Below are 17,330 nucleotides of genomic sequence, written 5' to 3'. Positions count from 1 at the left end.
TTAAAACGCTCACAGAAAAATCCATGGTCTGATTTCTTACACATCCAGATAAAGATGTCATAGATTATTCCATGTTTTCCATGGAAAATATGACACTGAAAATACTGGCGTTAGACACTGTTCTCTGTGCTTTCCCGTGTCTCAGACATTTTGACACATCTGACAAAATCGTGATTGAAGTCTGGCTTTTAATGTGAGATCTTAAAAATGAATTATTGATGGAAACATGTCAGGAGAACTGGAAAGACAGAGATAGCTAGAGAGAGAGAGATATGGGGATAAGGAGAGGAAAAGGTAATAGAGAGAACTCAAAAGCTTTGGGCTTAAAGAGGAGAAGTTATACACAACATTTCTCCTCATTATACCAAGCAAAACAGGATGCTTTGAAGTGTACACTGAGCGCTAGTGCTGTGCTAGTCAGCTAAAAGTCATCTGTTTTAGCGGATCGCACGTTTCCTCAGGGATTTCAGTCAGTGGTTTGTTTTAAAAATGGCTGTCTCGCCTCCTGCTGTTCCAGTGCATCTGTAAATATGGGTTATAATGTAATGCATAATGAATATCCATAATGTTGTCCTGACTTACAGAGATGTATTTTTGGGGGGGATAAAATGCAGAATAATAATAAATCACCCCTTCAGTGCTTGACCCCTAATGACACAACATTTCTTTTTAAAATCATCTGCCGTTAAGGACATCTTTTCTCTCCTCGGAGGCAGTCTGCTCTGTTTTTGTGGTTTGAAGAGAACGGGTCACACTGACTCATGAAACTGAACAAAAGAGGAAAGACTGTTTTTCCTGTTTCAATGCGTCTGCTCTATTCAGCACAGCTGAGGTGACAAAAGAAGGGACTCCAGTGGGATTTTAAGACATTATGCAAAAACCCACACTGTAGAAGTACAACACTGTAAGTCTCATCCGAATGCTTGTTTTAACTTTTACAGTTTTAGACAGATGAAACACAGTAAACTCTGTGCCATTCCTCTAATGTTGGAAGGTAGAAAAATCACTTTTCAGCATGGTCGAAAAAGACTGGTGTTGTCTCTATGGTTACTGAAAACACAGTCTGTGTGAAGGAGCTGCTGAATCAAGAGCTTTTGCATTCCCAGACCCTTTCTTTCTTTATTCTGTCTCGTTTTACTTTTCCAATTCTAATTAACCAGGAAGAATAAAGCTACCAGGAGGGAAGGTGATGTCACTGTTGGGGACACTGTGAAAAAGTTTCAGAGAAGTTCCAGAGCACCATTTTACATGTATTAATTTTGCAGACAATTTATTTAAATTGAGAATGTTTAAATGTTCTATCTTGTTTTTTAGGGAAGTTTATTAGTAATAAAGGGTTAGTTCACCCAAAAATGAAAATTATGTCATTAATGACTCACCCTCATGTCGTTCCAAACCCGTAAGACCTTCATTCATCTTCGGAACACAGTTTAAGCTTTCACAGCTTTCTGTCCCTCCATTGAAAGTGTATGTACAGTATACTGTCCATGTCCAGAAAGGTAATAAAAACATCATCAAAGTAGTCCATGTGACATCAGTGGGTTAGTTAGAAGTTTTTGAAGCATCGAAAATACATTTTGGTCCAAAAATAACAAAAACTACGACTTTATTCAGTATTGTCTTCTCTTCCGGGTCTGTTGACAATCCGCATTCACGAATCCGCAGTGACGCTGCTTCTTCTTCTTTCCTGTTTTACGGTGGTTGCATCCAGCTTATTGGTGCATTAACGCCCCCTTCTGCTCCGGACAGTGACGCTGCTGACGGGGGTCACGCACACCATTTTAAAAAATATAGCAATACCAAAATATAAACAATGTAGAATAGCTTGAATACAGCGTGCGTCTCCCTCAGACTGTAAACGAAACTCGGGCGCACCAGATAACACTGTCCGGAGCAGAAGTGGGTGGTAATGCACCAATAAGCTGGATGCCAACAACCGTAAAATAGGAAAGAAGAAGAAGCAGCGTCACTGAGGAGTCGTGAATGCGGATTGTCAACAGACCCGGAAGAGAGAGAATGCTGAATAAAGTCATAGTTTTGTTATTTTTGGACCAAAATGTATTTTCGATGCTTCAACAAATTCTAACTGACCCACTGATGTCACATGGACTACTTTGATGATGTTTTTATTACCTTTCTGGACATGGACAGTCTACCGTACATACATTTTCAATGGAGAGACAGAAAACTCTCGGACTGAATCTAAAATATCTTAAACTGTGTTCCGAAGATGAACGGAGGTCTTACGGGTTTGGAACGACATGAGGGTGAGTTATTAATGACATAATTTTCATTTTTGGGTGATCTAACCCTTTAAGTATGTAAGATTGGATTAAGTGCTAAAGTACCGCCTTAGTCTCTGTCATTGTTATTTTAGCAATATTTAGCATTATTACAACACTGATCTGTGTACAGTTTTAAAGGGTTAGTTCACCCAAAAATGAAATTTCTGTCATTATTTACTCTCATGTCGTTCCAAACCCGTAAGACCTTCATTCATCTTCAGAACACAAGTTAAGATATTTTTGATGAAATCCAAGAGGTTTTTAATCTCCCATAGAAAGCAACGAAATTACCACATTCAAGGTCCAGAGAAGTAGTAAAGACATTGTTAAAATAGTCAACGTGACTACAGTGGTTCAACCTCAATGTTATGAAGCGACAAGTATACTTTTTGTGTGCAAAAACAGCAACTTTATTCAATTGTTATTCAATTCAACAATTTTTCCTCTTCCCTGTCAGTCTGTTGTGCTGTTGACGCAGTGAACGCATTGCAGAGCTTCCGTGTTTACGTCCGGACTTATACTGTGAAATATATTAAAATAGAAAACAATTATTTTAAATTGTAATACCAATAATTTTTGGGTGAACTAACCCTTTAAGTACAAAGAGTTTGTTTTGTCCTTTTATAAAACTTTAGGGAGAATAAAACATTTACCACACATCTTTAAGCACCTCTTAAAAGGATAAATGTTGTATACTTGCAGAACCTGGCACTACTGATCAAAAGTAAACACAAATGCAGCCAAATACAGACTGTGTATGTTCTTATATTGACACAAACAGAGTCTATGGCTGACCCTGCCTCCTGAGCCTCATGTTTGCCATGTTTCTTTGGTGTATCCATGCGAAAGCAACCAGAAACTCACAAAAAACTTGCTTATGTTTGTCCTGCCAGAAATTATTGGACTCATTTAGTTGCTATTCATAGAAGACTGTCTTGCGGCAACATTATTTTGATATATACATTAGCAAGCATGTCACTTCAGGTACTTTAAAATGCTTACAAATGTTTTTAATTTGCATTAGAAAATAGAGGTGTGTGTTTGTGAGACTCCCATTTTACTTTAGCTCTTTTTCTCTCCATCTCCTGTTCACCTTCACTCTCTACTCAGATTTTCTCTCTCTCTCTTTATCTTGAAAGAGCAGAGCAGCACAAAGCAGTCTATTGTGTGGGATGGTATTTGGGAGACAGTCACAAAGGACAGTCTTAATGACTCTCATTTGAACAACTGCTTAATGATTCACTGTATATGATTCAGTTTCAGCTGTAATTTTCATAGATAGTGAAGAAGCGGATGGAGCCAGACTAAACAAATAGCACTGTGATGCTGGTATTTTATAATCTGTATAAAATACTTGGATGATGATTTATTCTGCTTGGACTTTTAACTTCAATCGGTTGTGTCTCATTTGCAGATAAATTGTATATGGGTCCAGGGCAGCTGTACCAGGATCTACAGAACTTGATCCATGACCTGGGTTTGGTGAACCAGATCTCCACCATGATCAGCAGTCTGAAGGGGAATTATCAGGTGAGGTGTTCATCTCTTTTGCTGAAACACTTTAAGAACAGATGGATCAATATTTAAACCTGGATGCACACAGTTCTTACCACTCAAAGTCCAATTAATACACACTCACTCTCTCTCTCTCTCTCTCTCTCTCCAGAATGTTAATGGGACGGTTGCTCAGGATTGGGTTTCAGGTCTCCAGCGACTCATTTTAAAGAAAGAGGAAGAGATTCGTGCAGCTGACCGCTGTAGGATTCAACTACAGTTACCAGGGAAGCAAGACAAGTATGTGTGACCTCAACTTGACCCTTAACTGTTGTTTGCACTTTGCTAAATAAGACATGCACTACCGTTCAAATGTTTGTGGTCAGTAAGATTTTTTTTTTTTTTTTTTTTGATGTTCATGAAAGAAGTCTCTTATCTTCACTAAGGCTGCATTCACTTGATTTAAAAATACAGTAAAGACAGTAATAAGTGTAATGTTATTATAATTTAAAATGACCGTTTTCTAATTTTAATATATTTTATAATGTAATTTATTCATGTGATGGCAAAGGTGTATTTTCAGCATCATTACTCCAGTCTTCAGTGTCACATGATCCTTCAGAAATCATTCTAATATGCTGACTTGGTGCTTAAGAAACATTTCTTATTATTATCAGTGTTGTGCTGCTTAATATTTTTGTGGAAACTATAATGCGTTTTTTTTTTTTTTTCAGGATTCGTCGAGTATAAAGTTCAAAAGAACACCATTTGTTTGAAATTAAAAACCTTTTGTAATGTTATGAATGTCTTTGCTGTCACTTTTGCTCCATTTAATGCGTCCTTGCTGAATAAAAGGAGACAGTATGAGTCATACTGACCCCAAACTTGAACTGTAGTGTATTTGAAAGTTTTGTTTTTAGGCTATAAATAGATTCATATATTTAATGGGAATTGATCTTATCTAATTTTTTTGTGGTTACTGTGTTAAGTCAATTTTATTGAATTTAATTTTTATAGCTAATATGTTCGTTTTTAAAGGATTAGTCCACTTTTAAATACACTTTTCCTGATAAATTTACTCACCCCCATGTCATCCAATATGTTCATGTCTTTCTTTCGTCAGTCGAAAAGAAATGAAGGTTTTTGAGGAAAACATTCCAGGATTTTTCTCCTTACAGTGGATTTCAATGGCTACCAACAGGTTGAAGGTCAAAATTACAGTTTCAGTACAGCTTCAAGGGCTTTAAACGATACCAGATGAGTAATAAGGGTCTTATCTAGCGAATCGATCGGTCATTTTCGAAAAAAATACAACCGTTTATGCTTTATAAACAAAATATCGCCTTGAACGTACTTTCCGCTTCCGCATTCTTCATAATGCTTACGCTGAATGTCCTACGCCTTCCCTATTCTACTTACGGAACGAACGCGGCGCCAGTTTAGTTTTTTTCCGTAACTTGAATAGGGAAGGTGTAGGACATTCAGCGTAAGCGTTATGAAGAATGCGGAAAGTACGTTCAAGCCGATATTTTGTTTATAAAGCATAAACGGTTGTATTCTTATTCCTGTACTTCTTAAAACTGTAGAACTCTGGCTTTTAAATGATCAAACTGCCATGTCTCTGTGTTTATGTGACTCAGTGGTTTAAGAATGACCTTAAGTCCCTAATCAGACCCCGAAGAAATCTTGTGTGCTGTTATTATCCTCCTCCTGTGGATCAAAGGCTTTGGAGTGTGCGATATAGTGTCACAAACATACGCACACACCAATTATTTGTGACTGTATGCTTGGATTTTAGTGTCTGGATTACAGGAGTATCTTTAGACTCTCAGCTGTCAAACTAATCCCTCTGATAACATACATCTCTCTTACATACTGTGACTGCTAGAAAATGTATGCTGTTGACTTCTTTGAGTATGTGGTGGGAGTTGTCTGGATTACATGACCTCACTATTATGCTTCTGGTCATTATCTATTTTTTTCTACACAATGAAGTTTTGTAGACTGTTAAAGAGAAAGTCATAGAAATATGACTCGTTGCCAAAATAAAAAAATAAGTAAAAGTTATAAATGCTGTGTTCTGTTGATTTAGTATTGAAACTGGCCAATTGTTAAATCATATCCTGCAATGTCACTTTATAAACAGGAAGGGACCCTGTCTGTTTCTCCAGCTGTCTGACAAGTTGCCAGACCAGCTGAATCCGTGCTGAGATATTTAGACTACACAAGAGATTTGTATACCGCCCAATATGTGTCCAATGATTTTTAGACAAACATGTATTTGTTTCTTTTGTGAAAGCTTTCCCAGAGAAAAATCTTAACTTTGTGATTTTCATTTTTCAGGTACGGTAGACCCACGTTCTTCACTGCGGTCTTTAACACTTTCAGGCCATCCATCAAGCAAGCTTGGATCAGTAATCTGCAGATGGCTAAATTGGCTCTACGTAAGTGTCATTTCCTGTGCTCCTGTCTCCATATCCTTTCTTTGTCTATTATTTATGTATAATTAGAGATCCAGGGCTTAAAAACTGCTTCAAAAATGTCTGAAAATACATTTAAACATATATATGATTAATATGATGTTCCTAACATATTTTCTAAATAAACATGGTCGTAATATATTTAAAAAATTGTGCCATCTGGATTCAAATTGTTTAGCGTGTGAATCATCGCTCAGCTGAGCCAGAACTGAAACTTCAGTGCAGACAAATGGATTATAATACTGGCAACTGGAGGACACATATGGGAATATCATTGGTTTGTAGAATCTGAGGAATGCTTCACTAATGTAATGTTTTTGTACAGAGGAAGACAACATCCAAGGCTGGTTTTGTGCTGAAGATGATGGTAATCAAATGAGGAAGCAGAACCATCCTCTCTTACTCAAGCAGATGGCTGTGGTCATGTCCAAACTACAGGAGTTCAAGGTGACAAACGCAACGTCTACATCCTCATTATTATGATCGCTTATACTAACATCAATGGTTTAAATTATACCAATGTGTACTTGTGTTAGGTGGAGTGTGCAGTTCATAACCCAGAGCCTCATGTGAACACTGACACCACTGCAGATCTGCCTGTTATGGGTCATGGATGTGTTTGGGTGAGTCTAGAGACAATTTACAGTCTAAACATCAAATACTTGTATATTAAAGGGTTAGTTCACCCAAAAATAAAAGTTGTCATTAATGACTCACCCTCATGTCGTTCCAAACCCGTAAGTCCTCCGTTCATCTTCGGAACACAGTTTAAGATATTTTAGATTTAGTCAGAGAGCTTTCTGTCCCTCCATTGAAAATGTATGTACGGTGCACTGTCCATGTCCAGAAAGGTAATAAAAACATCATCAAAGAAGTCCATGTGACATCAGAGGTTCAGTTAGAATTTGTTGAAGCATCGAAAATACATTTTGGTCCAAAAATAACAAAAACCACGACTTTATTCAGCATTGTCTTCTCTTCCGGAATCCTTTCCATTGAATTGATTCCATTGAACTGATTCCATTGAATCCTTTCATCTGTCGGCATTGGTAATGCACTTTTACGTCGCTGTGGTTGTTTTTGGCGATTAGGACATCCGCGACATTTTGAAGCATCGAAACTACATTTTGGTCCAAAAATAACAAAAACTACGACTTTATTCAGCATTATATTCTCTTCCGGGTCTCTTGTCAATTCGCATTCACGACTCCGCTTCTTCTTCTTCTTCTTCTTTCCTGTTTTATGGCGGTTGACATCCAGCTGGGTGCATTACCGCCCCCTTCTGCTCCGGAGTGTGGTTCACAACTCCGCAGTGACGCTGCTGATGTAAGACGCTGCTGACGTGTTATCTAGTGCGCCCGAGCTTCGTTTACAGTCTGCGGGAGACGCTCGCTGTATTCAAGCTATTCTACATTGTTTGTATTTTGGTATTGCTATATTTTTTAAAATGGTGCGTAAGTGTGCATGTCGCAGATGTCCTAATTGCCAAAAACAACGACATGAAAGTGCATTACCAACGCCGACAGATGAAAGGATTCAATGGAATCAGTTCAATGGAATCAATTCAATGGAAAGGATTCCGGAAGAGAAGACAATGCTGAATAAAGTCGTAGTTTTTGTTATTTTTGGACCAAAATGTATTTTCGATGCTTCAAAAAATTCTAACTAACCCACTGATGTCACATGGACTACTTTGATGATGTTTTTATTACCTTTCTGGACATGGACAGTCTACCGTACATACATTTTCAATGAAGGGACAGAAAGCTGTCGGACTAAATCTAAAATATCTAAAACTGTGTTCCGAAGATGAACGGAGGTCTTACGGGTTTGGAACGACATGAGGGTGAGTCATTAATGACATCATTTTCATTTTTGGGTGATCTAAGCCTTTAAATCAGTTCAGCTTCCTTATTAGAGTTCACTATGGGACAAATCTGTCAGTCTGGTGTATGTTTGTTGCCAAATTGTACTTGCCTTGAAACAGTTTTTTGTGTGGGCAGTGAAAGTATAAGGTTGCATTAAAGGCTTTTATGCTGTAGTTACTACTGTATAGAAGGTTGTAAAACATTCCCTTCTCTGAGACGTGTAAGAGCCTGCAGTGATGAACTGCTTTCCTTTAAGTGTCCCATCAATCTGAGAAAAAAGATTCACTTCGCCTCTGGAAAAAGCCTCAGACTTTAGTTCTCAAATCAGTGTTGTTTAGCAGTTCAGAAGGGCAATGAGTAGTTTTTACTGGCATGTAGATTCTGAAATCATCTTCTCTTTCTTTTCAGGTGGCCAGCTGCACCAATCACATGGGTCAGGTCTCCATTGTGGCGTTGCAGAACTCAAATCCCAAAGTGACAGAGTGTTTTAATGTGGAGTCACGTATACTCTGTATGACGTACGTGCCTCTGGATGAGCCCTTGGAAAACAGCGAGGGAAAGCCTGAGGATTGGAAAGCCAATGACACTCCGACTGTGTGCCTGGGCATGGAGGAAGGCAGGTGTGTTCATCACCTAAAACATCCACAAACAACATATGAAGAGGGGGCGTGATGCCCTTCATTTGTGTGTCTGGTGAAATTTAAATAACTTGATTTTATTTTTCAGTATATCTGTGTATAAGAGCAGCCAACGCTCTAAGAAGGTTCGTCTGCAGCACTTCTTCTCCCCTGACAAGTCCAGCGTCACATGTCTGGTGCACAAGAGTGGGTGTCTATATGCAGGTCTGGTCAGCGGTTCTCTGGTCGTCTACTCCAGGGCTGGTGGTAAGGAGCTGTGATTGTTTTATGAATCTTGATAAGGGTTGTATGAATCTTGATAATTTGGTTGAATGCTTTGATTGTTTGTTTTTTTATATATATCAGGAAAAGTAATCCATCCCTCTCTGCTAAAAACAAAACAAAAACAATAACAGTATGGGATGCTGGTGTGCTTCTTGACTAGGTTAACCAGAAAGGATTTCTTGATCAACCAGCCTAAGCTAAGTTTTGCTGGTTAACAGAAAGGCTATGACATTAAATAACCAGAAAAACCTGCCTTCATACTGGTCTAAGTTAGTGTCAGCAGGGAGTGCTCTGGAAAGTGCTCAAGAAAAGCGAGACGTTTAAAAATATTTTTCCACATCTCTCATTAATTCTTTCCACAGCTGTTTTTCTCTCTGGAACGCTCATATTCCATTTCACTCTCACTCCAGTTTTTTGCTGCCTGAGACAGATATTTAGTAAATATTTTTGGAATACTGTGTAATTCTTTTATTATTTGAACTTAACTGACTTGCTAATGACACTGTTGTTTTGGGAGATATATATACAGTTCCCTCCACAAATATTGGCACCCTTAGTAAATATGAGCAAGGGTGGCCGTGAAAATAAATCTGCATTGTTTATCCTTTTAATCTTTCATTCAAAAAAATTCACAAAAATCTAAACTTTCATTTAAGTAAAACAATTGAAAGTGGGGGGAAACTCACATTATGAAATAAATGTTTTTCTCTAGTTCACATTGGCCACAATTATTGGCACCCAATTATTGCAATCTCCCTTTCTTAAGATAACAGCTCTGAGTCTTCTTCTATAATGCCTGATGAGTTTGGAGAACACCTGACAAGAAATCAGAGACCATTCCTTCATGCAGAATCTCTCCAGATCCTTCAGATTCCCATCTCCATGTTGGTGCTTCTTCTCAGTTCACTCCACTCATTTTCTTTAGGGTTCAGGTCAGGGGACTATGATGGCAATGGCAAAAGCTTCATTTTGTGCTCAGTGACACATTTTTGTGTTGGTTTTGATGTTTGTTTTGGATCATTGTCCTGATGGAAGATCCAACCACGGCCCTTTATAAGATTTCTAGCAGAAGCGGTCAGGATTTGTTTTTTTATCTGTTAGTATTTGATAGAATCCATGATGCCATGTATCTGAACAAGATGTCCAGGACCTCCAGCAGAAAAATAGGCCCACAACATTAAAGATCCAGCAGTATATTTAACCGTGGGCATGGGGTACTTTTTATCCATGTGCACCAAACCCATCTGGTGGGTTTGCTGCCAAAAAGCTCTTTTTTTAGTTTCATCTGACCATAGAAGCCGGTCCCATTTGAAGTTCGAGTCTTGTCTGACAGCTGAATATGCTGGAGATTGTTTCTGGATGAGAGCAGAGGATTTTTCTTGAAACCCTCCCGAACAGCTTGTGGGGATGTAGGTGCTGTTTGATAATTTATTTTAGGCTTTCTGAGACTCAAGACTCAACTTATCTCTGCAATTCTCCAGCTGTGATCCTTGGAGAGTCTTTGGCCACTCAAACCTTCCTCCTCACCGCACATTAGGACGATTTAGACACACATCCTCTTCTAGGCAGATTTGTAACATCTTTAGTTAATTGGAACTTCTTAATTATTGCCCTGATGGTGGAAATGTGTATTTCAATGTGTTAGCTTTTTTCTTATAGCCATTTTCTATTTTGTGAACCTCAACAATCTTTTGCTGCACATCAGAACTATATTCTTTGGTTTTACTCATTGTGATGAATGATTAAGGGAATTTGGCCTTCTATGTTTCCTCATGTTTATACTCCTGTGGAACAGGAAGTCATGGCTGGACAATTTCATGCTCCTAGTCACCCTGGTGTGCTAAAAAAATGTAAATATGAATGGGAATATACTTCAGAGATATTTTACTCATAAGAATTTCTAGGGGTGCCAATAATTGTGGCCAACGTGTATTGGAGAAAAACATTTATTTCATAATGTGAGTTTCCCCCCACTTTCATCTGTTTTCCTTCAATGAAAGGTTAGAATTTTGAATGAAAGATCAAAAGGATAAACAATGCAGATTTATTTTCACAGCCGCCTTTGCACATATTTACTAAAGGTGCCAATATTTGTGGAGGGCACTGTATGTATATACAGTGTGTGTGTTTATAAATATATACATATACATACAGTCAAACCAAAATTTATTCAGACTCTAGTTTAGGTCAACCAATTACCAAGCAATGCTTAATTTTGTTCAGCCTGTGGTGTAAAAAGGTAGCATTAGCAATTAAAGAAAACACTTTAGCAAAACATGGTCAGGTCAAAGTGTCTGAAGAATTTTTGGTCCCAAATTTTTATCAGTTTTTATCAATTTTTACTCGTAGTCCACTGTATGAAGAATTTTTGGGTATAATGTCACACTATTGCCTATACACTATTGCTTCACCAGTAAAAACATCTACAAATGAAGTCAATGCTGTTGGAACACATATATTATTACAGTATATAACGTTCTAAAGTTTGTCAGTTTTACCCAAAACTACTAATACTTTTATTCAGCAAAGTCACATTACAATAAATTGATCAAAAGTGATGAAGACATTTATAACAGAGGTCTTCAGCCCTGCTCCTGGACACACACTGTCCTGGAAGGTTTATTTCCAACCTGCTTCAGCACACCTGCATGCGTAGTTTCAAGCCATCCTGAAGAGCTTGATTAGCTGCGTCAGGTGTGTTTGATTAGGGTTGGAGCTAAACTCTCCAGGATAGTGGGTCCCCAGGAGCAGGGTTGAAGACCTCTGGTTTATAATGTTACAAAAAAGTCTATTTCAAATGAATTTTGTTCCTTTTGAACTTTCTGTTCATCAAAGATTGTATCAGTTTCCACAAAAATATTAAGCAGTACAACTGTTTTCACCACTGATAATAAGAAATGTTTTTGAGCACCAAATCAGCATATATCCTTTTCAGTGTGCTCTTTACCATTCACATAATGTAATACTTAGTGTTTAGTAATACTCACAGGATGAGTTATTTCAGAAATACTGCACAGTTCCAGATGAATACATTAACACAAAAAAATTTTCATCTGGCATTATCAGATTATGACGCTTGTGTTTTGAATCAAACTATGTCTTTGTTTACATTTTACTAATTCAGTTGAATGCAGAATGACTTTAGTGCCAATGTAAAGATTGGCATTTAATCAGTAAAATGTATGTCCTCCTCATCACAAGTCTATTTGAATAAGAGCAAGAGAGAGAGAGCGGGAATGCTGTGTAGGCGCTGGTGTTATGCAACTCTCTTGAGGCAGACAAGCTGAATAAAGATCTACTCAAGTACGCTGGAGGGTGGGATGATACAAGCAGAATCAGCTGCTGGCTATCAGTGATTTGTGGAGATCATTGTGGGTCATTGTAAATGTTAATAAACCTGTTTTATTTGTTCAAGTTCTTTCATTCTTTTAAAATATTAAAAAAAAAAAAAAAAAAACACCCCCAAACTTTTGAATGATAGTGTGTGTCACATTGCACAGGGACTGTAGCCTCTTTTTCCCCATCTGTCTTTAACAAATATTTTTGACTTATAAATATCCTACTGTTAATTGATTGCCCTTTTTTATCCATTGTATATTTACACTTCAGTCTTTTGCATTAAAAGACTGAATCAGCTTACTCTGGATGTCAGAATGTGTTCTCAACATAAAGAGGCTCACAGGTACCAGCTCCAAAAAAGATCCAACACTACTTTGGTGGAAAAGTGGTACTAGTATTTCCACTGTGAGAGGAGTTTTTCACCTCAATGATTGTCAGGTCTCTCTCCAATAGTGCCTTTGTGAATTAAACAAACACTCGACACGCCTCCATTCTGCTCTCTGAATACTGTGAGGTCACTAACAGATGTATTTCTGCAGGAAACCCACACACACAATGTGGGTGAGGAGCACAGGATGTAGTATCTGCCCTACCCTTTGTGTGACAACATTACTGTAACCTTTAACCTGATTTATTTCTGACAAAATCAATATCACAAAACATCTCTCACACTCAATGTTCACAAGCCCTTATCTTCTCTGTGCATTGATACATTGATATCTGAGATTCGTATTGTCATCTTGTCTTTTCTCCCCCTCACAGATGGTTCCTGGGTCGAGTCAGGGGCCCGTGTGCTGAAGCTGGGGGTGTTGCCGGTTAAAGCCCTGCTGGTGGTCGGTGAACATGTCTGGGCCTCATCGGGAGGGCAGATCTTCATCATCAGCACACAGACACACACTGTGGAGGTAGTACAGCACTTTTCACACACATTTCTGCACACTTGTTTTGATCAGTGTGTGTTGCTACTGAAATGACCAGGTTTAGTTCAACAAACAGTGGTACAGTCTACTAGAATAACTTTCTTATTATAAGATCTAAATATCTGCAAGACTTCATTTTGTTAAGCATATTTAACCAGAAACACTAGTCAAAAATGTCAAGATAAAGTTTTGGGACGCCTGCCTTTACATGCACATGAACTTTAATGACATCCAATTCTTAATCCGTAGGGTTTAATATGGAGTTGGCCCACCCTTTGCAGCTATAACAGCCTCAACTCTTCTGGGAAGGCTTTCCACAAGATTTAGGAGTGTGTTTATGGGAATTTTTGACCATTCTTCTAGAAGCGCATTTGTGAGGTCAGTCAGGCAGTGATGTTGGCGAGAAGGCCTGGCTCGCAGTCTCCGCTCTAATTCATCCCAAAGGCGTTCTATCGGGTTGAGGTCAGGCCAGTCAAGTTCCTCCACACCAAACTCGCTCATCCGTGTCTTTATGGACCTTGCTTTGTGCACTGGTGCGCAGTCATGTTGGAACAGGAAGGGGCCATCCCCAAACTGTTCCCACAAAGTTGGGAGCATGAAATTGTCCAAAATGTCTTGGTATGCTGAAGCATTAAGAGTTCCTTTCACTGGAACTAAGGGTCAAGCCCAACCCCTGAAAAACAACCCCACACCATAATCCCCCCTCCACAAAACTGTACACTTGGCGCAATTCAGTCAGGCAAGTACCGTTCTCCTGGCAACCGCCAAACCCGGACTCATCCATCGGATTGCCAGACAGAGAAGCGCGATTTGTCACTCCAGAGAACACGTCTCCACTGCTCTAGAGTCCAGTGGCGGCGTGCATCCGACGCTTTGCATTGCACTTGGTGATGTAAGGCTTGGATGCAGCTGCTCGGCCATGGAAACCCATTCCATGAAGCTCTCTACACACTGTTCTTGAGCTAATCTGAAGGCCACACGAAGTTTGGAGGTCTTTAGCTATTGACTGCAGAAAGTGCCTCAGCATGCGCTGACCCCGCTCTGATTTTACGTGGCCTACCACTTCGTGGCTGAGTTGCTGTTATTCCCAATTGCTTCCACTTTATGATAGCACTAACAGTTGACCTTGGAATATTTAGTATTTCACGAATGGACTAATTGCACAGATGGTGACATATCACGGTACCACGCTTGAATTCGCTGAGCTCCTGAGAGTGACTGATTCTTTCACAAATGTTTGTAGAAGCAGTCTGCATGTCTAGGTGCTTGATTTTATACGCCTGTGGCAATGGAAGTGATTGGAACACCTGAATTCAATGATTTGGAGGGGTGTCCCAGTACTTTTGGCAATATAGTGTGTATATATGCGTGTGTGTGGTGCTGGTAAACCTAAGAATAGTATTACCAGTAATTTTTGACATGTTGGGGGACATTTTTTGGTCCCCATGAGGAAAACAACGTTTTCTTTCCAACAAAGAAAGTTTTCTGTTGCAAAAAACAAATGGACAGAATATACAGAAAAATATTCTGCATTATTTGCATATTTAAAGATATGTGTGGGTCTATATTTTTATGATTTTATTTCTATATCATTACCCTTCAACAGCTGCTTATAACTGCTTACTGTTATTTGATTGGCTGAAATGGAAGCGAGTGAGGGATGAATGTGAGGGTGTGCTGGAACGACAGATGAATCAGTGATGCAAATAGAAAGTGAAATTTCAGATAATCTTTAATGAGATGAAAAACATAGATTTTAATGTGCAGACAGCCAGATTGTTTCTCTATTTCCAGACTAATAATGTTGTGGTTCTGTGGGATTCGCATTCCTCAAACCCTGTTAAATTTCCCATTACTGTTCCCTGTTATTTTGTTTGCTCCAGAAAATAAGTTAATCTGTAGTTTATGAGAATCTCACTCCCTCTCTGAGTAAAGTGGGTCAGATCAGAATCTGCTTTTTCTTCTCTGGAACTTCTTTTGGGTTACCTCATTCCTCAGATCAGTAGGTTACACAGGCAGACTTTTCCAAAAATTCAGCCAAGCAAAGTCAGACCAGTGTTTTCCAGCCTATCCCAGAGTCTGGTTTATAAAGGTTTCAGTATGTTTGAGTTTAGATGCTTGTGTATTTCTAAAAACTCTGTGTTTGTGTGTTGACAGCGTCAGTTTGAAGCCCATCAAGAAGAGGGAATGATCGTGTCCCATATGGTGGTGGCCGGTGTGGGGATCTGGATATCTTTCAGCAGCGGCTCCACCCTCCGACTCTTCCACACTGAAACTCTTGACCACCTGCAAGACATCAACATTGCCACAGCAGTCAACAACATACTCCCAGGTACAGTACGAAAAATCAACATAAACTCAGCCATATGATGGTGCTCTAAATACTCACCTATACATTTTCCAAGTGTAGCAGAGGCCAGTTAGTAAGAGTTGTGTGGGTAAACCTCACTCCCCTGGCCTCGAGGCACGCTGGATGCTGCAGTCTTAAGCGACCCTGTTAGCGCGCCCACCTCCCATGCCGGAAACAATGTTTCGAATCCTGCTCTGTGGGGTGTGAGTAGAGCCAGATGGGTTACACAAGGTCTTAAAGGGATAGTTCACCCAAAAATGACAATTCTGTCTTCATTTACACACCCTTGTGACGTTTCAAACCCATAAGACTTTCATTCATCTTCAGCACATAAATGAAGATATTTTTAAAGAAATCCGAGAGATTTCTGTCCTTCCATTCTATTCACCCAAAACCCTAACTCCTCAAAACAATCATAAACTAAATCTGGCACAACAGTGCCTTAAATTAATTTTGTTCATTTATTTTTGTTAATTTTGTTCAACGCAATCATGTCTCTTCAGATGATTTGGATTAAACGGCTCGAATCATATATGGATTTATTTTACGATCTCTTTATGAACATTTTAAAGCGGACCTATTATGCCCCCTTTAACAAGATGTAATATAAGTCTCATGTGTCCTCAGAATGTGTCTGTGACGTTTCAGCTCAAAATACCCCACATTTATTATACCATGTTGTAAATGCCCATTTTTTTAATGGAAGGAAAAACATGCTGTTTTCGTACATGTATCTTTAAATGCAAATGAGCTGCAAATAGGGCAGATTCCATCTCCAGTCATGGACGGGGCCTCTAGGACCGCTTGTTTGGAGAGACCGTTTATGATTTATTGGGATTATTAAAAAAAAAAAAAAAAAAGGACTGGGTGGATTTTTACCATTATAGGATGGTTGTTTACACACATCTGTGTTCAAACACCTTATAAATGTGAATTTTGCATAATAGGTCCCCTTTTAAAGCGTCAGAGTTTTAGGTAAATAGAATTTCAATGTAGAGGCAGAAATATCTTCATTTGTGTTCCTAAGATGAACAAAAGTCTTATGGGTTTGGAACAACAGGAGGTGAGTAAATGATGAAAATTTTCATTTTTGGGTGAACTAACACTTTAAGGACGACCAGTTGAAATGCTAATTCAATGCTTAACTTCTTGTTTCCTCAACTGCAAATTCAAATGATATCAGTTTAAAATGATACCCTGCTACACTATGATTCTCAATGATAAGCCCTCAGAGGCGGTTCCCTGTCATTTGTAGTGCTCAGACAGGCAGATTACTGGTGTCTCTGCTGATTTACAGCTCTGTGTTTACATAAAAACATGACATCATGAGTGGGTGTGTCTCTTTCTCATGTGATTTTTCTTTCATGTCGAGGACAATTACAGCATCTCCTCTAGAATCAAAGAGCCACGTAATCTCTCGTATAACATTTTAAAACCAGATTTAGTTTGTTCTCTTGCTCATATCAGGTCATGTTGGTCTGCTTTTGTTTTCCATAAGAATGGCACAAAAAGTGTAGATTTTACACCTTATTTGCAGATAGGCTTTTTAGGGGATATCCGAGGTAGAGTGTCCTTAGCGAGTAGAAATGTGAATTACTGCCACACTGTGTTGTTTGGATCTCTTCCAGCATTTGGTTTTGTTTCAATTTCATTAGTTGTTCTGAATGGGCTGTTTGTGTAGCTCAACACAAG

At 38.8% G+C, this 17,330-nt stretch overlaps 1 protein-coding gene across 1 annotated transcript in view; it reads left to right on the top strand.

Moving 5' to 3' along the window:
* arhgef10 (Rho guanine nucleotide exchange factor (GEF) 10) overlaps positions 1–17,330 on the top strand; it is a 69,937-nt gene that overhangs the window by 39,591 nt on the left and 13,016 nt on the right. Inside the window, 9 exon segments of the mRNA XM_048191064.1 lie at positions 3,700–3,815; positions 3,952–4,079; positions 6,123–6,223; positions 6,585–6,706; positions 6,796–6,882; positions 8,536–8,747; positions 8,854–9,011; positions 13,131–13,273; positions 15,446–15,620. Of these exon segments, the coding sequence (XP_048047021.1) occupies positions 3,700–3,815; positions 3,952–4,079; positions 6,123–6,223; positions 6,585–6,706; positions 6,796–6,882; positions 8,536–8,747; positions 8,854–9,011; positions 13,131–13,273; positions 15,446–15,620 (1,242 nt within the window).

This window comes from Megalobrama amblycephala, linkage group LG5 (assembly GCF_018812025.1).
Source record: "Megalobrama amblycephala isolate DHTTF-2021 linkage group LG5, ASM1881202v1, whole genome shotgun sequence".
NCBI lineage: Eukaryota > Metazoa > Chordata > Actinopteri > Cypriniformes > Xenocyprididae > Megalobrama > Megalobrama amblycephala.
The sequence above is the reverse complement of the archived record's forward strand: the minus strand, read 5'-3'. Positions and strand labels throughout refer to the sequence as shown.